The 27,942-nt window shown below is 39.3% G+C and overlaps 1 protein-coding gene across 4 annotated transcripts in view; it reads left to right on the top strand.

The window, feature by feature from the left end:
- nalcn (sodium leak channel, non-selective) overlaps positions 1 to 25,836 on the top strand; it is a 67,915-nt gene extending 42,079 nt beyond the window's left edge. For 3 of the 4 annotated variants that reach the window (XM_025004612.2, XM_017410290.3, XM_017410286.3), the window contains 29 exons: positions 7,038 to 7,174; positions 7,636 to 7,777; positions 8,037 to 8,110; positions 10,260 to 10,361; positions 10,477 to 10,546; positions 10,700 to 10,791; positions 10,941 to 11,063; positions 11,198 to 11,254; positions 12,035 to 12,155; positions 12,247 to 12,378; positions 13,467 to 13,634; positions 13,799 to 13,903; positions 14,681 to 14,787; positions 14,883 to 15,003; positions 15,122 to 15,220; positions 15,464 to 15,557; positions 17,823 to 17,929; positions 18,041 to 18,118; positions 18,202 to 18,321; positions 18,422 to 18,490; positions 18,605 to 18,753; positions 18,906 to 18,999; positions 19,439 to 19,571; positions 20,960 to 21,075; positions 21,409 to 21,566; positions 22,621 to 22,771; positions 22,901 to 23,050; positions 23,186 to 23,303; positions 23,589 to 25,836. In XM_025004612.2, the coding sequence (XP_024860380.1) occupies positions 7,038 to 7,174; positions 7,636 to 7,777; positions 8,037 to 8,110; positions 10,260 to 10,361; positions 10,477 to 10,546; positions 10,700 to 10,791; positions 10,941 to 11,063; positions 11,198 to 11,254; positions 12,035 to 12,155; positions 12,247 to 12,378; positions 13,467 to 13,634; positions 13,799 to 13,903; positions 14,681 to 14,787; positions 14,883 to 15,003; positions 15,122 to 15,220; positions 15,464 to 15,557; positions 17,823 to 17,929; positions 18,041 to 18,118; positions 18,202 to 18,321; positions 18,422 to 18,490; positions 18,605 to 18,753; positions 18,906 to 18,999; positions 19,439 to 19,571; positions 20,960 to 21,075; positions 21,409 to 21,566; positions 22,621 to 22,771; positions 22,901 to 23,050; positions 23,186 to 23,303; positions 23,589 to 23,731 (3,330 nt within the window). In that variant the 3' untranslated portion in view covers positions 23,732 to 25,836. Of the gene's footprint in view, positions 1 to 7,037; positions 7,175 to 7,635; positions 7,778 to 8,036; positions 8,111 to 10,259; positions 10,362 to 10,476; positions 10,547 to 10,699; positions 10,792 to 10,940; positions 11,064 to 11,197; positions 11,255 to 12,034; positions 12,156 to 12,246; positions 12,379 to 13,466; positions 13,635 to 13,798; positions 13,904 to 14,680; positions 14,788 to 14,882; positions 15,004 to 15,121; positions 15,221 to 15,463; positions 15,558 to 17,822; positions 17,930 to 18,040; positions 18,119 to 18,201; positions 18,322 to 18,421; positions 18,491 to 18,604; positions 18,754 to 18,905; positions 19,000 to 19,438; positions 19,572 to 20,959; positions 21,076 to 21,408; positions 21,567 to 22,620; positions 22,772 to 22,900; positions 23,051 to 23,185; positions 23,304 to 23,588 lie in introns of those variants that run through there. The other variant, XR_001808460.3, reaches the window with a different exon arrangement.
- The last annotated feature ends 2,106 nt before the right edge of the window (positions 25,837 to 27,942 follow it).

Raw genomic sequence — 27,942 nt, 5'->3', positions numbered from 1 at the left:
TTGTTATTGCATCATGTTACATAACATTTTCAAAGACTTAATATTATCACAAAGTTTGTTCAACAGATCATGCAGATGTTTTAAGTGAATTTGATCTGTGCTTCTTGAAGTTGAAAAATATGTGCTACATGGAATTAGCTATGCCCTGGAAAATTTCATTCCATGCACTGTAAAAAAGGGTTAGACAAGGGATTCCAGTACTGAGAAATTACTGTGTATTAAAACTTCCTTAAGCTAATTGATGGCCAATGAGCCATCGGCCATCAGCATTGGCAATACTCACCCATATAATCAAACATGGGCTGCCCCATTGATCACTTACTAAACTTTTATGGATGTCACTTTAATATTACTGCCCATCAACCATTTCTTATAACTGAGAACACCACAGTAGATGAGTCTTGAGGGTTCCACTCATACCTCCTAGTGTTTTTTTTTTCTTTTGACAGCTCTGCATTTGTTTGAGTAGTGCTATACTACATAAAAATAGTATGGATTATTTTCAGCTTTGGACTGCACTAATTTTAGGACTGCTCATAGATTTTTCTTTACTTTGCAACAAGATTAAGCAGCGAGCCTTACTGGAAAAAAAAATCTGTATTTATTTATTTTAAGATTATGAATGGGGCTTTTTCAGTTCCTTGAACATAAATTTTGGTATTGAGAAACCAATATGTATAGCACTTGGAGTTGCTTTAGGTAGCAAGGATAGCTATCAGAGGTTTATGGGCTATGTGACTTTACAACAGCTCCACTGCACGGCTCATTAACCAGCTAATGTGAGGAGAGGGTGACCCTGCTAACTCGCTCTCAGCTCTGATTCCCCTGGGTGTTACATCTACTCTGGCCTTAGGACACTCTGAAAGAAAATATAAAGTCAAAACAGGTTATAGTGTGTTGAAGGGACCCCATTTTTTAACATTTCTGAGTAGTCTACATTGTGATGGTTTCAAATATCTTGGGAGAAGTTGTTTAAAGAGGATATATTTATGCATCACACAGGAATGAATTTAGTAGTACCATGCATTCATACTAAAATGTGTTTTTGATTACACAGACACACAACTGCTGTCTGGGTGTGTTGATAAGTGTGTTAGGCCGTGATGGCTGAATGGTGAAATGATGCCTGAATCAGTTTGTAGAAACTCCTACAGGTATTCAGCTGATGTGTGTGGGCAGCAATTTTGTAGGTGGCTGTTCATCAGTTCCACATTGTTCTATTGGCTAGGCTCACAAGTGCTCATTTTTCTTGTTTGTGTGTCTCAAAGGCACTGTTACAGAAGTGATGAGATAGTTCAGAGACATTGTACAGTGTAATGCAGTTGTGTATCCATGCCTGTTGGAGTCAACAACTTTATGCTGTTTTGTTCTAAAATACTGAATTAACCAGAATGCCTGAGGAAAATTACCAATTTTAATGTTTTACATTTTGTATCAGTAACTCCCAAGTTGTTTGTTAGCATTTGGGAGGATCAATTGGTAAACTGCTAGAAGGTTGTTTCCGTCTTGTTTTAAGCTCTGTAGCTCTTTTTGTGAGAGCACAAGCCTAAAGCACTAAAGTATAAAGTAAGCACAAAATAACCTTGTTTTGTACATCCAGTATCCACTGTTAGTTTACTCGGCTCACTTACAATACATTTTAGGTTTCGGAACATGTATAATGAAGCATATAAACTGGTCAGCGTCGTAATCATATCCACATAGCTCTAAAGCTGCAGTAAAAATGTGATTAGGTTGTGAAACATATTACTGGCAGTCCCTCGCCTCAGAAAAAGCAAAGCTCTTCATATTCTATCAGACATTTCAGTATCTTGTCTGTGGTTATTTTGATCTCAATTACTTTTGTCACAGTCCCAATTGCTTCCCTAAAAAAAAAAAAAAAGTCTTGGCTGGATTTGGTCTAATGCTAATAGTTAGTATTAGTCGTCTCCATCTCAGTCATGGTCTAAAAATCTTTGAAAATCCCGGATGGAAAGTTTCCTAGCTCAGCGGAGCCTGAAATTGGCTTAAATGGGTAAGGGGGGTGGGGGGGGGGTGGCAGGTCACCTGAATGGGACTCAAGGCAAAACACATTAGTCTTGCTTCCATTGTTACACCACCGTACACTAAATCTCATCTGTGGCAGGCGAAGTTGTAGCTTGGATTTATCAGCTGCTCACTGTGATTCTTGGAGAAATCGAGCTAGAAAACTCCATCAGCCAAATGAATACAGACATGCATCTGAATTATAGATATCACATGCTCTCACATGCACTTGTGAAGAAGTGCTTCTTTGTCGAGTCTAAAACATTGACAAGCCTAATGCTACATTTTTGGCTTCTTGTCAAACACTGTCTGAACAGTTGTTTTAGATGTGGTGGAACACATTGTCCTGCTAGGGGTGGGTCTTCAGTCAGATTTTTGTTGAAGTGGGTGGTACATTATGATGAAATAACCAAATAATGCAAGAATTCTCAACTGAACACAAAGATTAGTGTTGTTCAGCTCACCTGTCAGGGTGTTCAATAATGTGTCTGATCAACACATTTTCCCAGTGAGCACTGATGTAGTCGAGTCATTGCACATTCTGTTACTGAATATCTGTCTAGACTGAGAATATATTAAATCCAAATGGTCCCAATAACTTTGTTTATATATCAAACAAGCAACGGAAATTATGTAGAAAACACAATTCAGGTCTGTAAATCAAGTAAACATGCCAGAAATCACTAATTGGGATTTCAGTACTGACTGAAAACGATTTAAACATCTAAGACTTTTGACACGATGAATGTGTCAAAAAACACAGTTTGTTCAAATCAAAGTTGAAACCTCAATCAGTATTGGTTGATACAAAGCTAGACTGACAGTACACTTTTCTATTTTCTTTAAAGATGAAAACACAACACAAGATGTGATTTAATTTGTTGTTTATTTTAATGTTTTGATACCACCATCTAGTCAGTGTCAGCTTAGTGAGATATTTGAAACACTTGAAAGCCTGTGGTGTCAAATTTGAGTTCAGCTTTTAGGCTTGCCAATTTTAGCTATATGCAGACATCTATTTGATGTCTGGTTTAGTCTTCGAAACATTCACTTATTGACCAAATTTAATCTTATTTCAGCTTAACGTCAGTTTAGATGTCATTTAGATGTGTCTTTAACCTATTAGTAGTCAATTACATAAAGTTCTAGATAACTTAATGCATGCAAGATCAGTTATAGTATTATAATAAACACATAAAGCACAAACAAAGATTTGTGTTTAAAATAGTTTGTTTAAAAAAGTTACTATTTGCCTTAATGATTTAATGTACTGAGCAACTGAAGACCTATTTCTATAGCATTTACTGGTAATAGTGACAAATAGCATTTTATTTCAGTACCTGTATTTACTTGCTGAACCTTTTACTTTTAGTCCGACAAAGTGTCTGCTAATGGAGAGACATTAGGCTCTACAGCTGACAAACAGTTCTTAAATCGGCTTCTGAACAAGTGCTTCCTTAAGTAAATGAGTCTGTTTTGGTTTATAGTACTAGAAACTCTCTTGTTTTTAACTAGGATGGATTTAAATCAAAGTTAGTGCGTGCTTTGTTCATTTACAAATTAATTTACATATATAAGTGTTTGTGTATGTCAGTTGTATGATTGTATAAAAGATTTTTCCTACAAATATTTTTTGACTATCCTGCTGTGCTCCACTCTCCTAAACTGCTCCTTTTTATTGTTGGGGAGAAGATAAAATGTAGAATGAAGATGAATCAAGCAAAATATGAAACTAAATGTGAGATTTGCATTTCGGAATAGAAACATCGACTGAAGCTGGGATTTAGAAAAGAAGATGGGCATGACACAGAAAGCTTTGCTTTATTGGGACATTGCTGCAGATAAAATGCTCATTTTTCTGAGTTGATACAATTGATTAGGGCCTTTGGGAGAATAAATGCTGCAGTAATTCTCCTTTGGATGCGTGTATGCTTGACTGTATTCGTGTTTTGCTTCAGCGTCCAAATACACAGGTACTATTTAAGATGACTGCAGCACTTTGTACAAGTTTTATTGAGAGAATTGCAACAATACACGAAACATTATTTCTATATTGTGTGGCAGGAAGGGTAGCAGGGAAGAGCTCAGAACAGAGAAGTGTCAATAATACTGAACACTGTAAGGCAGACACAGTTTGAAAGCAAGGAGCTGATGTGGAGGTTGGTTGTAAATCATCTTGGGTAGATAGGCTGGGGAAGTTTAAATTAAACATTTATTGCCCTTTTCTATTACTTAACACAATTTCCTGGAATCTGGATGTAATATTTGTGTAACGCTTTGGTCTAAATACCTTAAAGACACCATACATTGGCTTCATTATTTCTCTAAATCAGCACCATTGTCACATTTTAGGGAGTAAAACTCTTGACTCTCTTCCCTACAAGCTCTGTCTTTTTTAACATCAGTGATAATCAAAACCCCTCAAAGTTCATTATTGTTGAATTGTTGAATGTAAATAGCAGTCTGATCTCAGACAAGCTCTCAATAGACTAATTAAAGATGTTCAACTGGCAGATTTATTCTCAAACATTCACTTTTCGTCGGTTTGACCATTACAGATGGTACGGCTTTTTTTTTTAAGGCACATTTTAGTCATGACTCATATGTCAAACTGATTCAGGCGGTTAAATATAACATAAAAGCCATGTTATGTTTTAAGAATCTGCTTATGTTCGAAGGGGGAAATAATTGTGTTGGAAAATAAGATTTGGTGACGTGTCTTTCCGAATTGTCACGTGTAGAATAAGTGAATGATCACATTCTGATGCCAGGTCAGACTGCCCTTTCCGCTGATACAGCCCTCCAGCTCTGACAAAGGCTGGCTCCCTCGGGTGACAAGTGTTTCTGATAAGCATTGTGACTGGTATAAAAGCTTTTTCTCCTTTTTTTTTTTTTTTAAGATAGACATATCCTGTTGCTCAGAATTGCCTCACTCCCTAGGATTTCTGTTTCCTAATTGTAATAATAAAAAGCAGCAAGCTGGGTCTTCATGTCTCCTTTATTATTTCTGCCACCACAACATTAACCTGAAGAACTTTTTTCCCCCCATTACATATTGACTTTGTAAACCCAGGGCTTCCTGTTGGTTGACGCATCTGTTTTTTATTGCCTGCCACCAAAAGGCCAAAGGTGGACAATAATGTTTTTGCCTCTGTGTGTGTGTGTTCCCAAAGTATCTCATTAACCATAATGTGGTGGTAGCTTAAGCTGATCCACAACGCATATCCTGAGTGGTAACAGATTGCATTTTGCTCTTTGTTTAAAATTTTGTCCAAAAACTATTTGGAGTCAACTCTGTGTGTCTGTTAACAAAATATCTAGTGAACTGCTGGATGAATTTTGATCAAATTTTCAGAAAAGAAGCATTAAGTAACTCTCCAGCTGATTAACATTTGCAGCCAAGCCAATTCAGCATGGCTACAGCTGCCAGTTGATCTTTGAAAGCCCAAAAATGACTATAATTAAGTCAGTTCTACAGATATTGTCCAAAGATTTATTATGGTGGTAGCTGAGAGTCTTTAACAACATATATTCTGAGCGCAACATCTTGCAATATTGCATGAGATTACACATAATGTTACTTTCAAGGTTTGGTTGAAATGGCTATAGCTATGCCATTTGTATGCATAAGATGGTCTCAGTCTAAATCTCTGGCATGAAAGGCAGCAGGCGATTTGCATTCCTTTAAAGATGCTAGGCCTTTACGTTGTTTAGTTTTAGTTTATTTTTGTTGTTGTTGTTGTTTTTTCAAATCTTTGGAGGTTAATTTCATTATCTATTTACTTATTTGAGCCAATTTTGGGCTGGTGACATTCTGAGTTGTGTATTCTGGTGACGTCGTTGACAAAAGAGAAATTATAAATTCAGCTTCTAAATAGTTCAAACATTCTAATACTACTGTTTGTTGTTTGTTTTGTTTTTTTAGCGTCTCTCTCCATCTCTTTCTACCGTGTTTCTATCTCAGGAGTCAGAATATAGACAGAAAGCTTAGGCAAGCAGATGCTGGTGCATAATTCCATCTTCACAGTGTGCCACTCACCACTCACCCACTCAGGGTGAGGAAGAGGCTCTCACAGTTTAGTCAGCTAGAAAAAGAAGTTGGATAGACACATTTTAATTTCCTCTTTTGTTAAGTTTTTGCTTTCCCATGTTGTTTTTTTTTTATTTTATTCATTTGCTTCTTTAACATCAAACAAGCACAGAGACAAATACTAACATGTCACCACCATGAACATGTTTGTTATTGATAGGTCGACCAAAAATATTGTTAACTGACAAAGAAATGATCACCATAATCCAGTTAAAATTTCCAAATTTTCCACTTGTCAGTATGATAAGCTGCCATTCATTGTTGCTCCAAATATAGTTCAGTTCCAGGTCTAATCTGCGATGCATCAGAGGTTATTTCACCCGGTTAGAGAACACCTTTGAGAGAATTTCAATCAGCCTCCCCCATATGTAATTAAATGGAAATAATTAGTTTCATTCTCTTTGCCATCTTTTTAGTTCACCATTGTGTGCCAGGGTGCTTAAGCCTGCACACGTGCACATTATTCTGTCGCCTTCTTTTCTGTTCTCCATTAACCACTCCAAAGTAATCTCTCTCCCTTTTTTTTTCCTTTTGTTGGCATCTTCTTCCTTTTATCAAAAAAGTAAGTGGGTTCTCATGCGCAATGTGGTTGTCTGTGTTGTATGTGGTGTGTGTGTTGTAGGTAAGTGTGCTGCTGCCATCATCAGGGAGAAAAATGAAGCTGCACACTTAAAGGCGAGCTTAGATGGACTCTAGTAGGACCAGACTTACTGTATGTTCTTAACTCGTATATACCGAAGGTAGCTTGCAGTTTTGAAACTCTCAGATCTTCCAACAACCCAAACTCACTCGTAACTGTATCCCTTTTTTCCTTTGGATCTTGTTTAAATCCCACATTACATCATGCAGGTTGACTTTCATCCAGTCTTTTCCTGTTGTTCTTGCTCTGGAAGTCAACCTAGTCTCCTCCTCCCTCTGTTAGCTCAAGCAAAGCGAAGCCAATGCCGACACCAAAGAGAAGCTCCCTCTGCGGCTCAGGATCTTTGAGAAGTTCCCCAACAGACCTCAGATGGTGAAGATCTCCAAGCTCCCGTCCGATTTCACTGTGCCCAGAATCAGGTACGCAGTCGCAGGTAGACGCTTTCAGTTATGACACATTTTATAATGCAGCAATAATATGCATTCATTTTAGACTTGTTTGAAGTAGGTTCCATCTTTTAAACAACTCTCTAGTTCACGCTAAGACAGGCATTTTTAATTATGAATACCTTTTAGGGGTATTACAGAAGCCCAAACCATATGGACCAAAAAAACATGAAGGAAGACACAATTATTTGCTGGATTAAAAATTTCCAGGTAGTTTGTCGTTAAATCACCACAAAATCCAACCATAAAAATTTTAGGGGAAACATTTAACATCTTTTCCTTAGAAATCCCTCTCTGCTATGCTTCTGCAGCAACATCTTCCACAGATTTTGCAGCTGATAGAATTCCATGTTTCACCTAAACTGTTTATCTTTTTTTTTTCCCTAAATACAGTGAAAATCAGTAATTGTCTGTGTGTTTGTTGCAAATTCCAGGGAAAGTTTTATGAAGCAGTTCATTGACCGTCAGCAGCAGAATACCAGCTGTTTGTTCCGGCGTCTCCCCTCTGCTTCGTCATCCTCTTGTGATCACTCCAAGCGCTCAGCCATCGAAGACAACAAGTATATTGACCAAAAGGTAATTACACAGATGCCTTTTTTTTTACGTCTTCACCCATTATGTTTTTTTGTTTCTTCCTTTTTTCTTTTACACACCAACCCTAAATATATAAAGTTGAAAGTTCTGTCTCTGTGGCTGCAAAAGGAGAGGATAAACCACAGCGACGGACAGTTAACAAGTTGCGCATTGTGTCTAAGGCTGTCTGCAGTGTGGTTTTATGTAGAACACGGCAATTAAGAATCCAGGAGCTAATGGATCTCACAGTTTGTCCTTTCAGCTTCGCAGGTCAATATTTAGCAATCGAGCACGCAACCTCCTAGAAAAAGAGACTACGATCAATGAAATTCTACGGTAAGACAGATCTTCACCTCACAATTTTGACTTTATGTGTTCCTTCGTAAACCTCAGTTATCTGTGTTTACTATGCATCGTAAACAGTTAAAGCAGTATTTTGGCACTGATACAAGTTTTCCTCCTTGCACCACCACAATGAAAGTGTAAAGCTGGATTTTCATTCTGAGGGCATTCAATAAGAAAAATATTGCATTACCATTTTGTGGTTACAGTCAGCATGTTTATTTTCACACTCTTAAAATAATAATAATAATAAAAAGCAGTTGTATATCCAACTGTGGCATGATTCCTTTTTAATTTGTTGACAAATTGAACAGGTAGAAGGTGCTACATTTACATTTGGTGACTTTTATGTAGAACTCTCAGCATGCAACTCAAATAGGTGTCTGTGTAAGTGGAAGAAGCTATCAGTGTGCGGGAAAACCAGGATCACAGTAACTTTAGATGTTTCTAAATCAGTAACTTTGTATATTCTTGAAAAGAAGCGATGCACTGTTGAACTCAGCAGCAGTATAGGGCTTAAAAATCCCAAAGTAAAACTCAAGGAGATAATTGCAGATTGTTTTCTTTGATGAAAACACTTCCTAACAACATTCAGACGAGTCAAAAATACTCTCCAGCAGGTGCATCATTATCGTTATTTAAGTCTGCATTCAAGATACTCCATCATTATTGTAAATACAGACACAATGCAAATCACTGCTAACTATAGACCAGGCTGAGTTCACCGGAAAAATGTAGCAAGATTCTTTGTGGAGACAAAACCAGTACCACAAAGACTGGAATTAAAGATGTTTGATGTGGGGATTATTTGGATAGCTAGCAGTTAAATGACTAAATAATTCAAGATTTCTGCTCAGATTCAATCCAAGGCTATAAAAACTGATATGTCGAATTCACCAGATGCCTCGTGAAATCTGTGACATTTTAATGAAAGAAAATCTGATGATTTTAAGTGACTAAGTCTGTCACCTGACTTAAACCTAAACTGAGAAGCTTTTGTATTATTGAGGACGAAATGGTAGGCAGGAAGGATCCAAATAAGAGGCGACTTGAAGCAATTTCAGGAAAGGCCTGAAAAGGCAGTTAAAGGGAGGAAGTGCTGCATTTAGTGATGTCCACCAGACTTCACAACGTCATTGACTAAAAAGGAATTTAATCTGAGTATTCAACTTAATCCTTCAATTTGTAATTCTGTCAGCTTTTTCAATTACTTTTAAGCCTGAGAAACTATGTTAAAAGGATTGTAGTTCCTTAAACATCCATCAGTGCAACATTTCTTTTTGGGATTTTTAATTCAACCTTAAAATTTACACTTTCTTCATATCTTCATTTTGTTTCCATTGTTGTGTGGCTCAAATGAAAGTTTTAAACAGCTGGGAAACTTGTAGACCGAACAGTTCAATATAGTCTTTTTATGGAAGTATTTCCTGCATAGTTGTTTTATAGCAAGAGTAGGCCTCTTGCTTTTTGCCTGGGCTCGCATGTGCCCCCCCCTACATACACACACACACACACACATACACACACACACATCACCACTTCAGACTCATCTACTGACGCGAAAAAATAAATGGATAATTTGCTGTTCAGCATGGCAGAGCTGGCACTAAGTGCAGATTAGATTGCAAACACTGTGTCCAATCCCCCCCTCCCTCCCTCCTAGAAGCCAACCCCCTCATACTCTGTCTGTCTGACAGATAGACAGCAGATCAGTAGTCATAACACGTTCTGTCTGGCCTGCCGTCTTCCACACAAGCACACAATCAGGCCTAAACACCGACACATACAAACACACACTCTCCATTAATGGCAGCCATTTCGGTGTACTTGTTACCAATAAACATGTAATCGCTCAGAGCTGCCATAAATGATTAAAGTACGCACACCGCTGGTACCCACAGTGTCATTAGCTGCATTCTGGTACACGACTCTGCTGTTAGACAGGACCTCTCACACTCTCTTTCTGGCTAATGGAACAATTGGAGCCTGTTTCACAGTGACAGCCTGGGTCACTAATCTTCTGGGTCCAAAATGATAAGGGCTGAAGGTAGCTTGATTCACAGGATAATGGACCAGATCCAGATGGGTCGTTCTCACATGGTGACATTTAAAAAATAATAATTCACGTGTCTGTGTTTCCCAGGGCTTGCACCACACAGCGGGAGCTAAGCGGATCCTTTGAAGGCCAGCCGGCCAAAGAACGCTCCATTCTCAGTGTGCAGCACCACATACGGCAAGAGCGCAGGTCTGACAACACACGCGCATACACACATACAGTCGCACAAGTAATCACGTATTCTTCTGCTGTGCCACGAGAATCGTAACTTTTCTTAATGTTGGTTTGTTTATTGCTTCTGCAGATCTCTGCGACATGGCTCCACGAGTCAGAGAATCAGCCGAGGAAAGTCGCTGGAGACTCTTACACAAGATGTACGTACAAGGTGTTCACATGAACTCGGAATAGCTGTTCTCAGACACGACCGTATCTGCATTTATACCTCTATGCTTTAAGACGTTTGTGAAGGATAAAAATAGTTAAACACTTCAAGTGTCGTATTTCATATCTTTTGTCTCTTTTCCCAGCATTCCAGCACAGTGCGCTACCGCAACTCCCAGAAAGAGGACAGCGAGATTAAGATGATCCAAGAAAAGAAAGAACAGGCAGAAATGAAAAGGTTTTTGGACTAGAATTCACGCTAACAAATAAATAAATAAAGTTTCTGTGAGAGGATATTTTGTCAACCCCGCTTGATTTTATTTGTCTTTAACTCGTATCCAATAACTGGTGTGCCTTCCATCTTTGTGTGCTTGTGTGACTGAGCAGAAAAGTTCAGGAGGAGGAGCTGAGGGAGAACCATCCGTACTTTGATAAGCCTCTTTTCATCGTGGGTCGTGAGCATCGTTTCAGGAACTTCTGCCGGACGATCGTTCGCGCCCGCTTCAATGCGTAAGATTGGCCCAAAATAACAGTTTTCTTTGGACAGATGGTTTAAGTATTAGGTTTTTAAACTGAATTCATATTACCTGTAAACTATGCCCTACATATTTTTGTGAAAATATGTATTTTCCTATATTATTCAGATCAAAAACTGATCCAATAACAGGAGCAGTGAAGAACACCAAGTACCATCAACTGTAGTAAGTGTGGCTAAATATTGATTTTTGTACATTTAATTAATCTATTCATTCTTCTCACTGGAATACTGATTTACTCTACAGTTTATCACCAGCCTGATGTGTTTTCCCGTGGCTGTGGTTAGGACTTAAAATTATAAAGTGCAGTGCTGTGATATTAATCTCGCCCATTATAAAACCCAAGTTAGGCCAAGCGGAGAGAAAGATTACTCAACTCAGAAGCAGTCCCTTCGCATTAGATACTGTATTCTCCTTACTTCCTAAAATAGAAGTATCCCTGATATGCATTTTTTTTTACCACTTTGAAAACTTATCCAATGTCTGAACATAATAATTCTCAAAATAAGTCTAAAATTAAGCTCTTGTGTATTAAAATACCGCTTGTTAAAAAAGAAAGTTAGGACTATGCCTGCTACATAAATGATGACAGTGCAGAGAAGTTTAAAGATTCAGCAACCTGAAACACTATGCTATGTTTAATTAAAATATTTAATTGCATACTGTCAAACAGCATCAGCCTTGATTAAACAATTTATTTATGGTGACACTGGCTTCACAATAAGAAGTTTTGCATCTGAGCTCTGCAGGCCTTAAAGTGTGGAGACACCATGTGTTTTTGGTACAAACATGCAAGTTGATTTGAAGTAGACTGCAGCACAATAAAACATTTTTATGCTATTTTCAGCAGCTAAATGAGGTTAAAACCTGTGTCCAAGTTAGATTCAGTTATAAAAAAACTGTAAATCCGCCCATGTGTTTGTATTAATTTGTGTGTCCTTGCAGCGATCTCCTGGGCTTAGTCACCTATCTGGACTGGGTTATGATTGTAGTGACCATCTGCTCCTGCATCTCCATGATGTTTGAGTCACCCTTCACCCGGGTCATGCACGTCCCCACTCTGCAGGTATTAGAACCAGATGGGCTGACGGCCACGTGAACAGGCTGGCGGATTCACGAGCGCACAGATGTCGTTATAATCGTAGTGTCTATTTCAGATCGGGGAGTATGTGTTTGTCATATTCATGAGCATTGAGCTCAACCTGAAGATCATGGCCGACGGTCTGTTCTTCACCCCCACAGCCATCATCAGAGACTTTGGAGGAGTGATGGACATTTTCATCTATCTTGTAAGAATAGAAAATAAGTTTTTGCTTCAAACAAAAGCCATATTATCCTTCCCATAGCATAATATCTGTTTTTTAATCAGTATTTCCGTATAGCTTGATAAGAGACCTTAGACAATATATATTGAATCCATGCATTTTCATAACAAAGTACAGAGAAGATATTGTCTCCCTCTTCGTTTTTAGGTCTCTGCATTATTGATAAAGCAGAAACAATAAAACAAGCTCATGATGTTGTGCAATTTTGCCCCTCGGCTCACTCATTTGTCAGGAGTTTTGTTACTGTCATTATGTAGTCTGCTGGTCCTCACAGAACTCTGGTTTCACTTCTACCAGACTGAAAGAAGTTTCAGTGCAGAAGAATAAAAAATAAAGACTAATTTCATTCAAATATGTCAGATTCTTGGTTTATCTGTTCTTCAAATGGGGTCTTACCCATTTTAATGGTGTAAAATTAAAGTTTATCCAGCTGAATGGGGAAATCAGTCACTTTTTCATGTGTGGTTCATATTCTAACTCCAGATTTTCAAGGCTAAAAGACTAGAAAACTTTTAGCATGTATATTTTGTCTTTTATTATCGAACAAACATCCTCACCATTTGATAGTTAGAAGGCCTAAACAAAAAATAGAGAGAGTAATAATGTAATGTTTATCAAGACAATTGTGATAACAAAAGCACCAGCCAGCACCAGAGGACCAGTTTAACCCAGAAAACGTGAAGACAGCTGTATTAGTGAAAGGACATTATGAATTCAGCTTCAAAATGTGGTAAATAGACATTAATAGATTTTTTTCTGTGGCAAAAATCTGCCTGACTAGCACACAGACTATCCAGTTGTTTAGCTGTGAAATAGAAATGGCTCATAAAGAGCAGGCATAAATTACTGTGAAATGTTCTGTTGTAAGAAAACAGAATGGATTTTAGTTACATTTTAGCACCATACAGTCGATGTTTGTTCACAGCTCAAAACAGCTTATAAAAAAAGGGTCTGTTGTTTTAACATTATTCTGGTTGTGTCGCAGTAGTCCAAATAACATGTTCAGGTTTCAGAAAGACCTGATTCTGCTCTGATACACTGTTTTCACGCAGGTGAGTTTGATTTTCCTGTGCTGGCTGCCCCATGACGTCCCCCCCGAGTCGGGAGCTCAGCTTCTGATGATGCTGCGCTGCCTACGTCCGTTAAGGATCTTCAAGCTGGTTCCCCAGATGAGAAAGGTGGTGCGGGAGGTTCTTAAAGGATTTAAGGAAATTTTCCTGGTAAGTGCTCAAGTACAAATACAGCTATTTTCAAAGTTGTGTGGCTTTGAGGTATTTTAGGACTTGTATTTTAGGACTTTAGAAGTACTGTTGTTGGTAAGTTGTTCTTATTTGCTCACATTATGTTGTATAAACTCATAAACTCTTGGCCGGTTCTCCTTCAGGTTTCCATTCTGCTCCTCACGCTGATGCTGGTGTTTGCAAGCTTCGGGGTTCAACTGTTTGCCGGAAAGCTGGCCAAGTGCAACGACCCCCGTATTCTCAGACGGGTACTGCAAGAAACATCATCTTATTAAAACCCCATGCCTTATCTCCAGCCCTACACATCCTGCAGGAATCACTGTCTAAAGAAGAAAGGGGAACATTAAAATTTCACGTCTACTAGCATTAAATATTTATGTTTTACAAACTATTATGCATTTTGTCAAAAGGAATTTCCTGTTATTAGTGCCTAGATCTTTTTTTTTCTGCTTTGGTTGCTGTTTCTGATAATTACATTATTATCACCAAGAACAAGCAATTGTTTAGACCTTTTAAAGTAGGGTTCTGAAAGGTTATAAACAATTCTCTATTTCTCCTCAGTTTGGAAAAATAGATTAATTTTGACAGGATTGAAAAGCTAACAGCTAGTCTGCGCATGGCCAAGACCAAAGTGGACTGCTGCCAACTTAAAATCCTTATCTTAAACATTATTTGATAAGCCTAAAGTCTCAGTTTCACATTATACAGTTATTTTACACATGGCTATTATGGTTAAGATATTGTTTATAACTTTTTCACAGAACCCCACTTAAAAAAATCTGACCTATCCTTTTAATTCGTAAACTGTAAGTATAGCTCACATAAACATAATGAACAGAGTTTTTAAAAATAACTTATTTACATTCAATCAAAAACAGCAAACAATGTTCATTATTGCTGTATTTTTTGAGCACTTAAGTGCAACCAGGTAAAATAACTTCACAACCAAGTTTTCATTTATTTTGTGCTGGTTCTGATAGTAATCCAGTCTGTGTTTTACATTTTCTTTGTGTGGTTGGTTGCAGGATGATTGCCACGGTATTTTCCGAATAAACGTCAGCGTTTCCAGAAACCTGAACTTGAAGCCAAACGCTGAGGAGAAGAAGCCTGGCTTCTGGGTACCAAGAGTTTGGTAAGACTTTAATGTTTAGTTAGTTTAAATCAGTGCTTGGTTTAGGCTTGTTTTGCAAAGCCAGTGTTTGACTTTTCCAACCTCTCCTTTTCCAGGGCCAACCCCCGAAATTTTAACTTTGACAATGTAGGAAATGCCATGTTGGCTCTGTTTGAAGTTCTGTCACTCAAAGGCTGGGTAGAAGTCCGAGATGTCATTATTCACCGCGTTGGACCGGTACAGATCTTGCCTTTCTGACATCTTCAACCAAAATCATTTTTCCTTTTTACTGTAGCATGTATTTAAGTGAAAATATAAATGCTCTGTTCTGTTTAAACGCTTGCATTTTCTGCAGATTCACGGCATCTACATCCATGTGTTTGTGTTTCTGGGATGCATGATCGGACTTACTCTGTTCGTCGGAGTAGTCATTGCAAACTTCAATGAGAACAAAGTAAGACAGGACCTTGAATACACAGATTTGTACAAATAATGTAGCCTTGAGAATAAAATAGCCATCTGTCACAGTTTTCCCTGTGATGCAACACTAGAACTTTGAGAACGCTCTTTTTTTTTTGTCCATGACATCACTAAAAAACAGATTAATGGTATTATCTGATATTTAGTGTCGACCTGCAGCAGATATGGCAGAAACACCTCCTTTGTGATTGAAACGTTTGATCTCTTCATGTACAAGGGTACCGCCCTGCTGACAGTGGACCAGCGAAGATGGGAGGATCTAAAAAGCCGACTGAAAATAGCTCAGCCGCTCCACTTGCCTCCTCGTCCAGGTAATATCATTCAGACTAAAATCTAAACCCATGCAACAAAGACTTTGGAACTAAATCCGAGTTATAATACAGAGTCAAAGTACTGAGCTTTACATCATAACAGTCACGTTTGCCCCCATTTTCTGGTCGATAATGTGCTGTGCGCTGCTTGTGCATTCCTAAGTAGCACCTGCGTGATTAATCCATATTTAATAGTCCGTTTTTCACTGAGGATTGATGCCTTGAGGGATTCATCATGACACCCAAATGATGACTCGCAGCAGTAATGAAGAAACTGAAAATGAAGACAGATAATGCAAGTGGCTCCGACACTGAATCCCACACGTTACAGCCTTCAAAGGAAAATTGATCAAACTTTAGCTCCTCGCTAAAAGTGAACCACCAGCTCTTTCTGCAATAAATTGCCATTTATGGACGAGCAGTAGCTCTCTTTCCACCGAGTCTACCTAAACTTAAGCATGGTGAAACATTGTGTTCCTATTGATCAATTTTGAGCAGGGGAATACGGCAAACTCACACTCTCTCTCTTATGTGACTAGAATCATGGGAACAGTTGAGGCGCCTCGGAGGCAGTGTGGGAAATTACCTGTTAGTACAGCAGAGGCTGAGAACTAACAGGAAATCGATGGCTTCAGTTTTTAGTCAGCAGTGCAGCTTGCCCCGGCAGTCACACAACCTGACTGATCCACATCCAGAGGTGCTCACTCCTCCACTGGCAAACCACTACAGCCCTGAGCTGGCCTTTGCTCAAAGGTTTATAGGCTTTGCAATGGGTTTCCTCTTTGTCAGCGTTCCCAACCTGCAGGAGCATGTGTATTACAAATGCTTTATGTTTCGTTGCTAATGCATTTAAGCAGATATACCCCTTTTACATATTTATAGCTAGGATTTATTGCGATGAGAATCAATTATTTACTTAATTTAAAGCTGATAAAGGGAATATGTGCAAATTTTAAATTGAATTGCAGGTGTAAAGTACTCGCTTTTGAGATTGTAAGGCAGTTACGGTCAGTATAGGTAAACAAAACATGGGTATTTGAGCAAACTGTGAAACCTTTATCCAGTTAGCAAGCCAACAAAAGAAAACCCAGACATCGCTCTTCCCAGTGGCTTTCCCCAGCTCAGCTATTTTGAGGAGATCCTCAATAAGAATGAAAACCGTTTTAAGCAGAGGGGTTTAAGTGTCTTAGTGTCTTGTCACGAGTGATGGCAGGATGGAGCAAGAGTCGGATTGACAAATCAGGGCTTCATCTGCAGTAATAAGGGAGTTGCTCCGGTATGTGATAGTAAAGGAAAAGCTGAAGGCATAGCTCTCATTTTACTGGTCCATCTACATTCCAACAAAAAAGAATAGATATTTATATTCCATACCAGAGTTTTAAACTAAGACCATCTTATGTTAAGGAGGTCAGCGTTATAGCTGTTTTGGTCAAACCTTTATGTGCAATCTCATGCAACAAATACTATCTCGCCAGATAGTATACGTTGGGTATGACTCTCAGGAACTACCACATAAATATTTAACTCAATATCTGTAAATCTGAGTAGTTTTTATGTCGGCTAAGGTTAGTTAGCCGTGGAGGCTCTGGCAATCATCTTGAATAAGATTGACTCCGAAAGTTAATAAGTTGTAGATGTGCATCCAGTGATTACTTTCAGAGTTTTATTCAGATCTTTTCAGTGGTTCATGAGCAATTTTGGTAATACAACAAATAAACACACACACAGAATCAGGCAAAAACATTATCGCCTTTTCGCCTTCACCAGCAGGCGATAATAAAAGTGCCACCACAGAAATGCGCTGCATCCAAAATATAAATCAACTTTGATAGTCTCAAACAAGATCGAAAAGCCTTTGTAATTATGCTTCCTGAATGGACAATTCCAGACTTTTGTTTTGCTCATGTAACTCATTTTTTAACCCAATTACAGCCGTAATTTTGTAAAATATGTAATTAGCCAAATTTCAGTTTACCTTTAGCATTACTTTTTACCAATAAATTAACAGGCATAACTGCATCTATATGAAAGACTGCACTTTAAACCTCCAGCGAGCTTTGTGACTAATTGCAATGCGTGAGCGCCATCTTGTGGTATTTATAGTCTACAACACTGGCAACTCAGTTTGAGATAGTATTTAGGTTTGATCACTGAAAAGGTCAATTTACAATAAAACTCTTCCATCTGTCACTATCTGAAAATGTGAAAAAGGTTTATATTTTTTGGGGACACTGCAAATTTATTGATTTTAAATATGTCTGACAGAGAACGGAGGATTTCGAGCCAAGATGTATGACATTACTCAGCACCCCTTCTTCAAACGAGGCATTGCTGTGCTGGTGTTAGCGCAATCTGTCTTGCTTTCAGTCAAGGTAAGGCCTCACGAGTTTTGTTTCTTTAGCTTTGTTTTATTCATCATCTCATGCTTTTGCTGTTAGAGTACGTGAAATGACATAAACCCTCGTGGATCTGCTCTTATTTAGTGGGACGTAAAAGACGTAAACGTGACATATCCACTTGCCACCATGTCTGTAGTCTTCACCTTAATATTTGTATTGGAGGTGAGTGTCTTTTTTGCCCCGTGCGTCTGCCCCTTACACAGGTTTAAACCTCTTCTCTGATATAACTAAACTCTGCTCTCTAGGTGACGATGAAGCTGATCGCCATGTCACCGGCAGGTTACTGGCAGAGCCGACGAAATCGTTATGACCTGTTGGTCACGTCACTGGGCGTCATCTGGATTGTTCTGCACTTTTCCTTACTGGTTAGAGAAAAAAAACAAAAAACATCACTGTTTTAATGGTGGATTCCGCAAGAAATGTTAAGAAAGTAACTACATTCAGGTGTGCGATTCTCTCCTGTAGAATGCATATACATACATGATGGGCACGTGTGTGATCGTCTTCAGGTTCTTCACAATATGTGGCAAACATGTAAGTATATTTATGGAAATCCAAGTCTGCCCTTTCCTGGACATAGCTTTAATTGTAGCACTGGAATTTGATTCCTAATGTCTGTGTGTGTGTGTGTGTGTGTGATCTGTGAAGGTGACGCTGAAGATGCTGCTGCTGACCGTCGTCGTGAGCATGTACAAGAGCTTCTTCATCATCGTGGGCATGTTCCTCCTCCTCCTCTGCTACGCTTTTGCTGGAGTCGTTCTCTTTGGGACCGTCAAATATGGAGAGAACATCAACCGGTAAAAGTTGCCTTCCCCATTCTGCTTTAAGCCTCTTCTCTTTTTTTGTTCTGCTGAGTAACACAGGCTGTGAACTGCAAACACAGTTAAGATGTGTCTTCAGAGAGTTGTTTGATTTTTTTTTTTTTTTTGTCCGTGTCTCCAAATCACAGGCATGCCAACTTCTCCACAGCGGGCAAAGCTATCACTGTTCTCTTCCGGATCGTCACAGGGGAAGATTGGAATAAAATCATGCATGACTGCATGGTAAGAGAGGCTGCAAGTTCAGCGCACATCACAGAGCGATGAAGGAACAAGCTAAAGGAAAATGCATTGGCACTTTGTGGGAAAACAGCCGTTTATGTACAGTTTTCTGTTAAAAGTGTTGCTTCGTCTCAATTTTCTGCTGCTCCTCAAAAACACTAAAAGGGCTTTGTGGCTCTCACAGAAAAAATAACGAGCACTGCGGCCATTTTCTGTTCCTCATATTACTCTGAGTAGATCACTGACCTCAGCACTTCACTGGAGCTACTATAGCAAAATAATTAGCACCACAAAGAAGGTGTCAAAATGTATTCATGCAAAGCAACTACATGTATTGCAACATTAATAGCAGCTACTGTAATCAAAAATGCCTTTTGTTTTAACGGGCTCATTGGTTGATGTAAATTGGGTGTTTTTGTTCCTTGTGCCTGTTTGTCCCCAGGTCCAGCCTCCGTTCTGCACCCCAGATAAGCATCGCTACTGGGAGACTGACTGTGGCAACTATGCTGGAGCGCTTATTTACTTCTGTTCTTTTTATGTCATCATAGCCTACATTATGCTCAACCTACTTGTAGGTCAGTGTTTCTGCTTGTCCTGCTTAGTTGTTTCATTCCACCTGCTATTTAAAGGGGAATACACCAGATCCCAGGAGTCGGCCCATTGGTTGCTATGATTTGATTAGAATTCGGCTGAATTTTTAAGCTCCGGATTTAAGTCAGCATTATATACTATGCGACAACAACAAGAGTTCTAGTTTGTTTTTGTTTCTTTCTTTTGGGTCATACAGGACTGCAGAACTTGACAGAGACAAGAGTTTATAGAGTTTCGGCACTATAGTCAAGTCAAGTGTTGCTGACCATTCTGTGCATTTTTGTTTTTACCTTCTTCTAACAGAGATGGAATGACAAAGTAGAAGCATGCAGCACTTTAAGATCATAAATAAATCATAAAAATAAAACAGTTAATTAAAGTATTAAAAAAGAAGTAAGAATGCAAGAAAAGCACGAGTCAGTAAACTAAACCAGTAATAGTATTTAAAATAAATGCTTTGTGAACTTGTCTAGTAGGATTTATGAATGGGTAGTTTTTAGTTGACACATTTGTTGATATGCTTCAAAGTCTGTTGAATTAATACATGTAAAAAGCTCTAAAGCAGTGGCTCTCAGAGCGTTTATATTTTGACACCCGATTAATGGAAAGCCGTTTAAAAGCAGTTGGAGTTCTCGTGGGAAAAAAACAATCTAAAAGTGTTCAAACACAATGTTTTTACTCTACTTACTAGTTGCTATTGATTTAGGTATTTTTTTTCAGCCCATTTGTGTCAGGCTTTTATAGAAAAATTAAGCAAAAACATGGGCTTGACTTAGAGTTTGAGCTATGATGCCAATTTGCTAAATTAGAGAACACCACATTAGGTTGGTACAACACTGCAAATATTGAACAAGTGAAGTAGACTTTCTTTGGCCAGTGCTCCTTAATTCGTTTAACATTAAAACACTTAAATGTGTTTTCTCTTTAGCTGTAAAAGGTATATACATCAACGGCTGTTGTTGCGTCGTAGAAAGTTCCTATTGGCAGCAAACAGCCTATTTATTTCTCGCATTAATGGCTCCCGAAGAGGAGAATAAAACACACTACCTCCCACTGTCTGCTCGAGTTCTTTGTGCCATCAAGAGCAGCTCGTCGTTGGGAGGGTGCGATGTCAGTGTAGGCAAATAAATGATAAAATACTGAAGGCGCGGACCCACATTGTGCCTCGCGTCAAAAGGGTTGCAAGTACATTTTGTCTGGTAGAGAAAGAGGGACGAAGTCTCTCTAGCTGGAATGCCGTCAAGCTCATTTGGACCTAATAAAATCTAAAGTGCGGCATTAATTTCCATTCAGCATTAAGTTAACGACCGTGAGTGCCGGTATGCAAACCACACAGGTGTTGTTCACATGGAATGTCTGTCTGTTGCCGCAGCCATCATTGTGGAGAATTTCTCCCTGTTCTACTCCACCGAGGAGGACCAGCTGCTGAGTTATAACGACCTGAGGCACTTCCAAATCATCTGGAACATGGTGGATGACAAACGGGAGGTGAGGAATTAGCAGCAGCAGGCAGAGTGTGAAGACTATATAGGACAGTATAGGTCATTATAGAGAAGATAAAGCTGCTAAAGGCGACAGAGTGCAGTTTTCAGTAATAGGAATGAAAGTAATTAAACAAGTAGGCATTTAATTAAAAGTGGACTTCCTTTTAACTCAGCCATTACACGGAGCAAGTATATAAGCATCAGTGTGTACATTTGGACTCTGCGTTCATCTGCAGTTCACTAAACTTCTTAATGATTTGTAATTTGCACTTCTAAGCCTTGGTTTCTAAGCCCATTTGTATTTGCTCTAAACGAGTCCTTGTGGCTGTTTCTGCAGGGTGTGATCCCAACATCCAGAGTGAAGTTTCTGCTCCGTCTGCTCAGAGGCAGGCTGGAGGTGGACCTGGATAAGGACAAGTTGCTGTTTAAACACATGTGCTATGAAATGGAGCGACTTCACAACGGAGGAGACGTGACCTTCCACGATGTGCTCAGGTGATTGTTGAAAACTCAGAATATAGAAATACACAGATTTGTACAAATAATGTAGCCTGAAAGTGTAAAGAAAAATACAATTATGAACAAAAAAATTGGAAAGTTTATGAAAAATGAGTGCAAATGTTGGTCTGTCCATATTATTAAAAGACCAAGTTCTGATTTTTAATTACTACTTTATGTTTCTACTTCATACAGCAGCTGAGAGAAGACATGCTTAAAATTTAATTCTTATGACATTATCTCTACATAACAATTTATTTATTTATTCATCTTGTGATAAAACTTGTTTTGTCGTGGCACTGGTTTAATTAAGTCTTTATCTTGATAGAGCAAGGCTAGTTTTTTTCAAGATACTGCTTTACTTTATTTAGCAATTTCGACCTAAAAAAAGCTCACTTTCTATTCATAACTGAAATTATTTAGAAAATTAAATTTTCTTTGTAAGAAATTCAGGTTTCAAAGCCATCTTGGATTCATTAACAGCAATGCTATCTGTTCAGCAACAAATGAAACTCGTGGAAATACAATTTCAATAATAATTTAATGTACAGTTTGAAACCAAAGCTTTAATAAAAATGGAAGATTCAAGGCTTATACAGCAGAAATGTAGCTTTTATTCATAGCTGTTACCTTGTGGCAGTGCCTGGCAAGACATTTTGGCTCATAAAGTCTCTATGATGTTGCCTTTTATTTCAATATATTCATTTGTTTCAAACAAGAACTGGCCTGACTGATGAACAGAATGTTTTTAAAGCCACTGCCCTTCTGTTTACTCAGGTCACTTTACTTACCAACATTTTAAAATGTGGCCTTTTAAAGAAACTGGCTCCTGGGAGTATGTTCAGTTCCATCCTATTTTATTTCTGTTTTTAAAACTCATTTAAACCTCCTGTTGATCAGGTGCTCCAAGTGTATTGTATTTGTATTGCCTTTTTTAATTATTATTTTTGCTTTAAAGACTTAAAAATGTCTAATTCTGCAAAGGCAGAATTTCTCTAATTTTGTCTCTTTCCTGCTTGTTTGTGTTTGCGTGTTTTGTGCCATCGTGCAGCATGCTGTCATATCGCTCGGTGGACATTAGGAAGTCTCTCCAGCTGGAGGAGCTGTTGGCCAGGGAACAGCTGGAGTACACCATCGAAGAGGAGGTTGCCAAGCAGACCATACGCATGTGGCTCAAGAAATGCCTCAAACGCATCCGGGCGGTTCGTCTCAGCCGAACACTCACAGCTGTGCTCAGCTTTCCTTATAGGATTCAGACTTGCGTGTTCTCTGATCTTGTATGTCACCGGCTGCCTCTATGTGTGTGTGTGTGTGCGTGTGTGCACTTACAGAAGCAGCAGCAGTCGTGCAGCATCATTCACAGCCTGAGAGAGAGCCAGCAGCAGGAGCTGAGCCGCTTCCTCAACCCTCCCAGCATAGAAACCACAGTGCCAAGTGAAGACCACAATGCTAACAACGCAGACAACCCCTCTCAGCCTGAGGTAAAGCTTCACATCTAAACCACCGCAGCCAGTGCACTCACACATGCTCACAGCTTGATGTTGCGCAAGCACATCATATAATCTGCAGGTATGCTCTTGCACTGGTGCAACAAAGGATATCTCCTCTTTGTTTAGATGAGTGGTCTCCAGCAGCTTCTGAGCCCCACGTTGTCAGACAGAGGAGGCTACAGGCAGGACTCCACAGACCTGGGAAGACCGCAGAGAAAGCTGGGACAGTGGCGGCTGCCTGCAGGTGTGTGTGCCTCTGTAGTCTGCCTTTTTACGAGCAGCATGTTTTTTTTATTTTTTTCAACAAGGGAGCCAGAACTGGAACAAAGCTTAACTTTCTCTCTTATGTGGAAAACAGGGCAGGCATTATGTGGAGCCTGAGATTTGTTTATTCAAACAAGTCAGTGGAAAACAAACTCTTACTTCCTGGCGAGATGTTAATCTCCCGCCGGTGCTGAAACGGGAGAACGAACACAAACGATACAGGCAGATATCTCAAGATCTTTCTCCCCTGTTTGTGTCCTGTCAGGTCGCACGAGTGTGAAATCTATCGTGTGTAAGATGAACCCGGTCAGCGACGAGGCTTCCTCGGGGTCAGAGGTGAAGAAGTGGTGGACCCGTCAGCTGACGGTGGAGAGCGATGAGAGCGGCGACGACCTCATAGACATGTAGAGAGCGTGCAGAGTCGAAGAGCGCCTGCAAACCTTAATGAACCCAAGCGATGTTGTAAAACGGAGTTGGGCCGAAACGTCTCCACAACCATGTGAGAGCCTGATAACATCATACAGGAAACTACTCAGAGTTAACGCTGCTAACGGAGGTTCGACAAGCTGTTGAATCATGGGGTGGACTCAGTTTTTCACACACAGCTTTTTCATTTTGGCTTTATTTTTGTTTACGAAATGACGACATAATTGAATCTGTCGGGTGATTTTGTACACGAGTTTAGATTTGAATAGTTTAAGTACCTGGTAAAGATCAGATCAATTTTAATTACATCTTGACATGTAAAACCCTCAAATTAAAAGGGTGTACTTTCTCCACAACTGTACGTGACAAAATGTGCATTGGTTTTACCTGATAACAGTGAATTATCTATTTTAAGAATGTCTGATGAATGAAAATAACTTGTGGTAATAGATGAAAAACCTCTTTTAGTGCACAGTAATTTTGCAGATTAGCTTGAATAAAAGTGGTTGTTAATCTCAGTTTATGAAACCATGTGCTGTTATCAGAGCCATGTGCTTTGAGATTGTTAAAACCAGTCAAATAGGCAATAACCTCTTTTTATTGACATTGTTTGAAACCATAGGATTAAGTAAAGATAGCAGAAGGAATCATTTGACTCAGAAAAACTCAGCAGCTCTGAAATGAGATATCGACAAAAACTGTTTTGTTGCACTGAAACTGCCGTCGTTACATAAACATCGTCTCACCAAGGCCTTTTTTTATAAACGTAAAGTAAACCAAATGTCCAATATAATTTTAGGGAATAAGCAAAGAAAAGTAATCCAAGCTTCAACGTGTTTCCACGGCCTGCAGCTCACACTCCCGGCCTCATTAGTCATGAGTTCTGATCAGACTGCGTGAGAGTCGCTCTGAAATGTGCTGCTGCAAAGAATTATGGGATAGAATAATCCCTGTTTGTTCATAAAGCAAGTCCAGCGTTTCCTCTGCTTATAGAAGATCAATAATTGAAACTCAAAAACGTCTTTTCCTCATCATTTCAAACCAATTGACTCGTACCTCAACTAATGCTGGAACAGTTTATTTTTTTTTCGATACGTTAGGAACCTTTCTGAGAAAAACAAATTATTTAACCAGAACCACGATTATTTTGTCTCCAGGTAATTTGGTACAAAAATGTCCCGTTATGTTTTTACGTTTGACACCATTTCATGTGTGTAATAATGTAATTGTCTGTGTCTGTGTGTCTGTATTAATGTGTCAGTTGTTTGTTTTTTATTAAAATAACTGGCTAATCTGTGGGTGGATTTAAATAAGAGTCTCAGAAGGTAATGACATCTACAACTGATTAACATTTGAACTCCGATTGAGGACAGCGAATCAACCTTAGAAAACCATTTTAAAAAGTGCTTTTCCTGATCATTTTACCAGCTCAGAACTATTCAGAAGGTTTGACAGGCTCTGTGTGCGTGCGTGCGTGTGCGTGTGATGATGATAAATCATTCAGTCGGCGGCCATTTTTTGGCTCGCAGGGCAGATTTTATACCATTTGGAAGAGATGTTATTTTCCCACTGCTCATTTTTCTATGCAGACACATCTGGTGTTAAAGTAGATGATGCGATTTACAAAGGCCATGGTGTATTCGTGAAACAAGCCAAGAAGCTTCAGCCGTGCCGTGTTTTCCGTTGTTTCGCATCGATATTTAACGCGGCTCTAATCGTTTCTGTTGTCGTTTGACGCTGCTGCTTCATCTGCGTTCGTGTGTTTCAGTGTTTCTGATCGTGTCTCTCGTGTTCCCCTGGTGGTATTTCCACTTCGGAACTCTCCTATTGTCACTTTATACTGAAATCAGACCTCCTGTTTTTGTTGTAATGAACGAAAGTGAAAGAATCTTGTACATTTATGACTGTGAATGTATTTGCGTTAAGTCGGTCTGTATTTGTGCGGCGTTAAGTCAAACTATTTTGGAGATTATTATTATTATTAGATTATTATTATGATTATTATTATGATTATTAGAATTCCTTATCTTTATGAAGTATTATACTGCTATATTAAAGGCCTGTTAGGCATTTATCAGTAAAACAAAGTGGTCGTGCTGTCTTTTTTTAACAAATTGTTACCTGTTTTTAGCAGCTGCTTTTGAATAATGTAAATGAAATGCAAAAAAAAACTGCTTTCCACATTAAATGTTAACAATATCTTAAAGCAAAGTTTCCCTTATCATTTGATAAGTTAAATATAGTAGATGCTGTGTTCTTGGATTTTTTTATTTCAAAACTCTCAAAATATAATTTATCTATGGAATTATTGTTAAACAGTTGAACAGTGTGTTTTAGTTGATGATGTGAAACAAGTCCCTCATATATTTTAGTCCCCATGTTACCGACTTGTTCACAATCTTTCCACAGATCCCCACTTCAAAGATCCGAACTATTCCTTTAAGTTGCCATACATCTGTAGGAAGGCATGAAATGGCATAATCTAGAATAGCATTTTGGTGTACTATAAAACATCACAGTGAATGGTGAAAGTTCCCAGACATTTAAGAAAGAGGTGCTGTTTCTCATTTATCTTGGCTTGATTTGCTCAGTATTTTAGTTGCACTTCTGGAAAATAAAGCGTGGGAGCTATAAGCTTTTTTTGTTTAAGCGTGCAGTTTGAATTAAAAATAACTGCTCTTAGTGAGCAGCTGCTGCTTGTTGATTCCTCAAATCAAGGAGTCACCGCGGTCTCAAGTCTACACTGCCCCCTCCTGGAAACACGCTGAGCCGCTCGGACCTGCCGCTCACTGGTCCCCTCCTTTGAGTCAATCGTTTTGCATTTTGATTTAATGTGTTAAATCGTGTTCAGCCAAACCATAAAAGTGACTGCTCTGATCCTTTTCGGCAGCACAATCAAAACCTGTTTACCACTTTTGTTCACCTTGCCACTCATCCCTCCTACCCAAGAGTCATCATGGCCACTCTCTCCATAACGGCAGCCATCGGTGGCGTGAGGAACTTGGTGGAGCTCAGCCTCCAACCATCCGAGTCGAATCAGCGTGAGGCAGACTCATCCGTCGAGTCGAATGTGGCTCATCCAGCTTGGCTGCGTGAACACGGCGCCCATAAACCGCCCCTGCGCAAACACCGCGTGTTTGTGTGTTTATAGATGGCTCAATTAATGCCTTGTGTTGCTTGATGATGTATTTCCTCATAGTTAATTCATCAGACAATGGCTCCGGGTCAGAATGGAGCTAATTGCCTAAAGTGCTCACATTCATACTGCTGCATTTTACTTTAACAAGGCCCCTTGTTAGACACAGAATTAGCCCATTAAAAGAAACACGGTCTTCATTTGTCCATTTAAAACCCTGCTAAGTTTCCCAGCTGATGGAGAGTGTGTTAGTGTGGGCTGCCTAATGAATGTGAGGCAAAGCAGAGCAGCTGCAGAGAATCGGCTGCCTGTGGGATATCCACTCTATAGAAGTCAGGATTTACTCACACATTCCTCTCTCGGTGACTGAGTGCTTTCTCTGACATATGGTCCTGTAGGGAAACAGTGTGACATCAGCCTTCTTGCCAATCAACTGTCTTTAATTTATCTTTTCTCACTTTTTCTTCTCGTCAACCGTCGTCTCTTAAGCGCCACTTAGCTGAGAGCAAGCTCATCAAAGGGCCTTTTCCCCCCCCTTTTTTTTAAATTTTCGCCCTGCATGGTAGAGCACTTTTTTTTTTGTCTTTTAATTGCCTCTGCATCGCACCGGCTCTTACAGAGGCCTGTTGTTTTTACCCCCCTCTCTCTCTCTCTCTCTCTTTCCTCACCCCTCCCTTGTGCATGTCCAGTGCTTATTTAAAGCCTAATTGAGGCACTTTGGTAATTGTGGAGGAAGTTCTTAAGAGCAGAGGGAGTGGAAGAGCGTCTGCGAGTCAAAATTACCTGTAATTAAAGTACATGATGGCTTTGATAGCTGGGCTCCCTCCTGTTGAGATGAGGCATATTCAAAGCCGGCAGCCGGCAGCAACAGCATCAGAAAATGCCTTCTCTGCAATGCAAGGCCGCCACATGCACACGGATGCAGGTACTGCTGGTATTAGTGACCAACAAACACTCTCACAAGATGCCATTTATGGCTCCTTAAAACTATTTAGTCAAGAAAGTGTCAGAACAAAGCCTCTGAAGTCCAGGCTTCGTTCAGGAATGATGAGGAGTG

Source organism: Kryptolebias marmoratus, linkage group LG6 (assembly GCF_001649575.2).
Source record: "Kryptolebias marmoratus isolate JLee-2015 linkage group LG6, ASM164957v2, whole genome shotgun sequence".
Lineage (NCBI taxonomy): Eukaryota > Metazoa > Chordata > Actinopteri > Cyprinodontiformes > Rivulidae > Kryptolebias > Kryptolebias marmoratus.
Note: the sequence above shows the minus strand (reverse complement) of the source record. Positions and strands in the feature narration are given on the sequence as shown.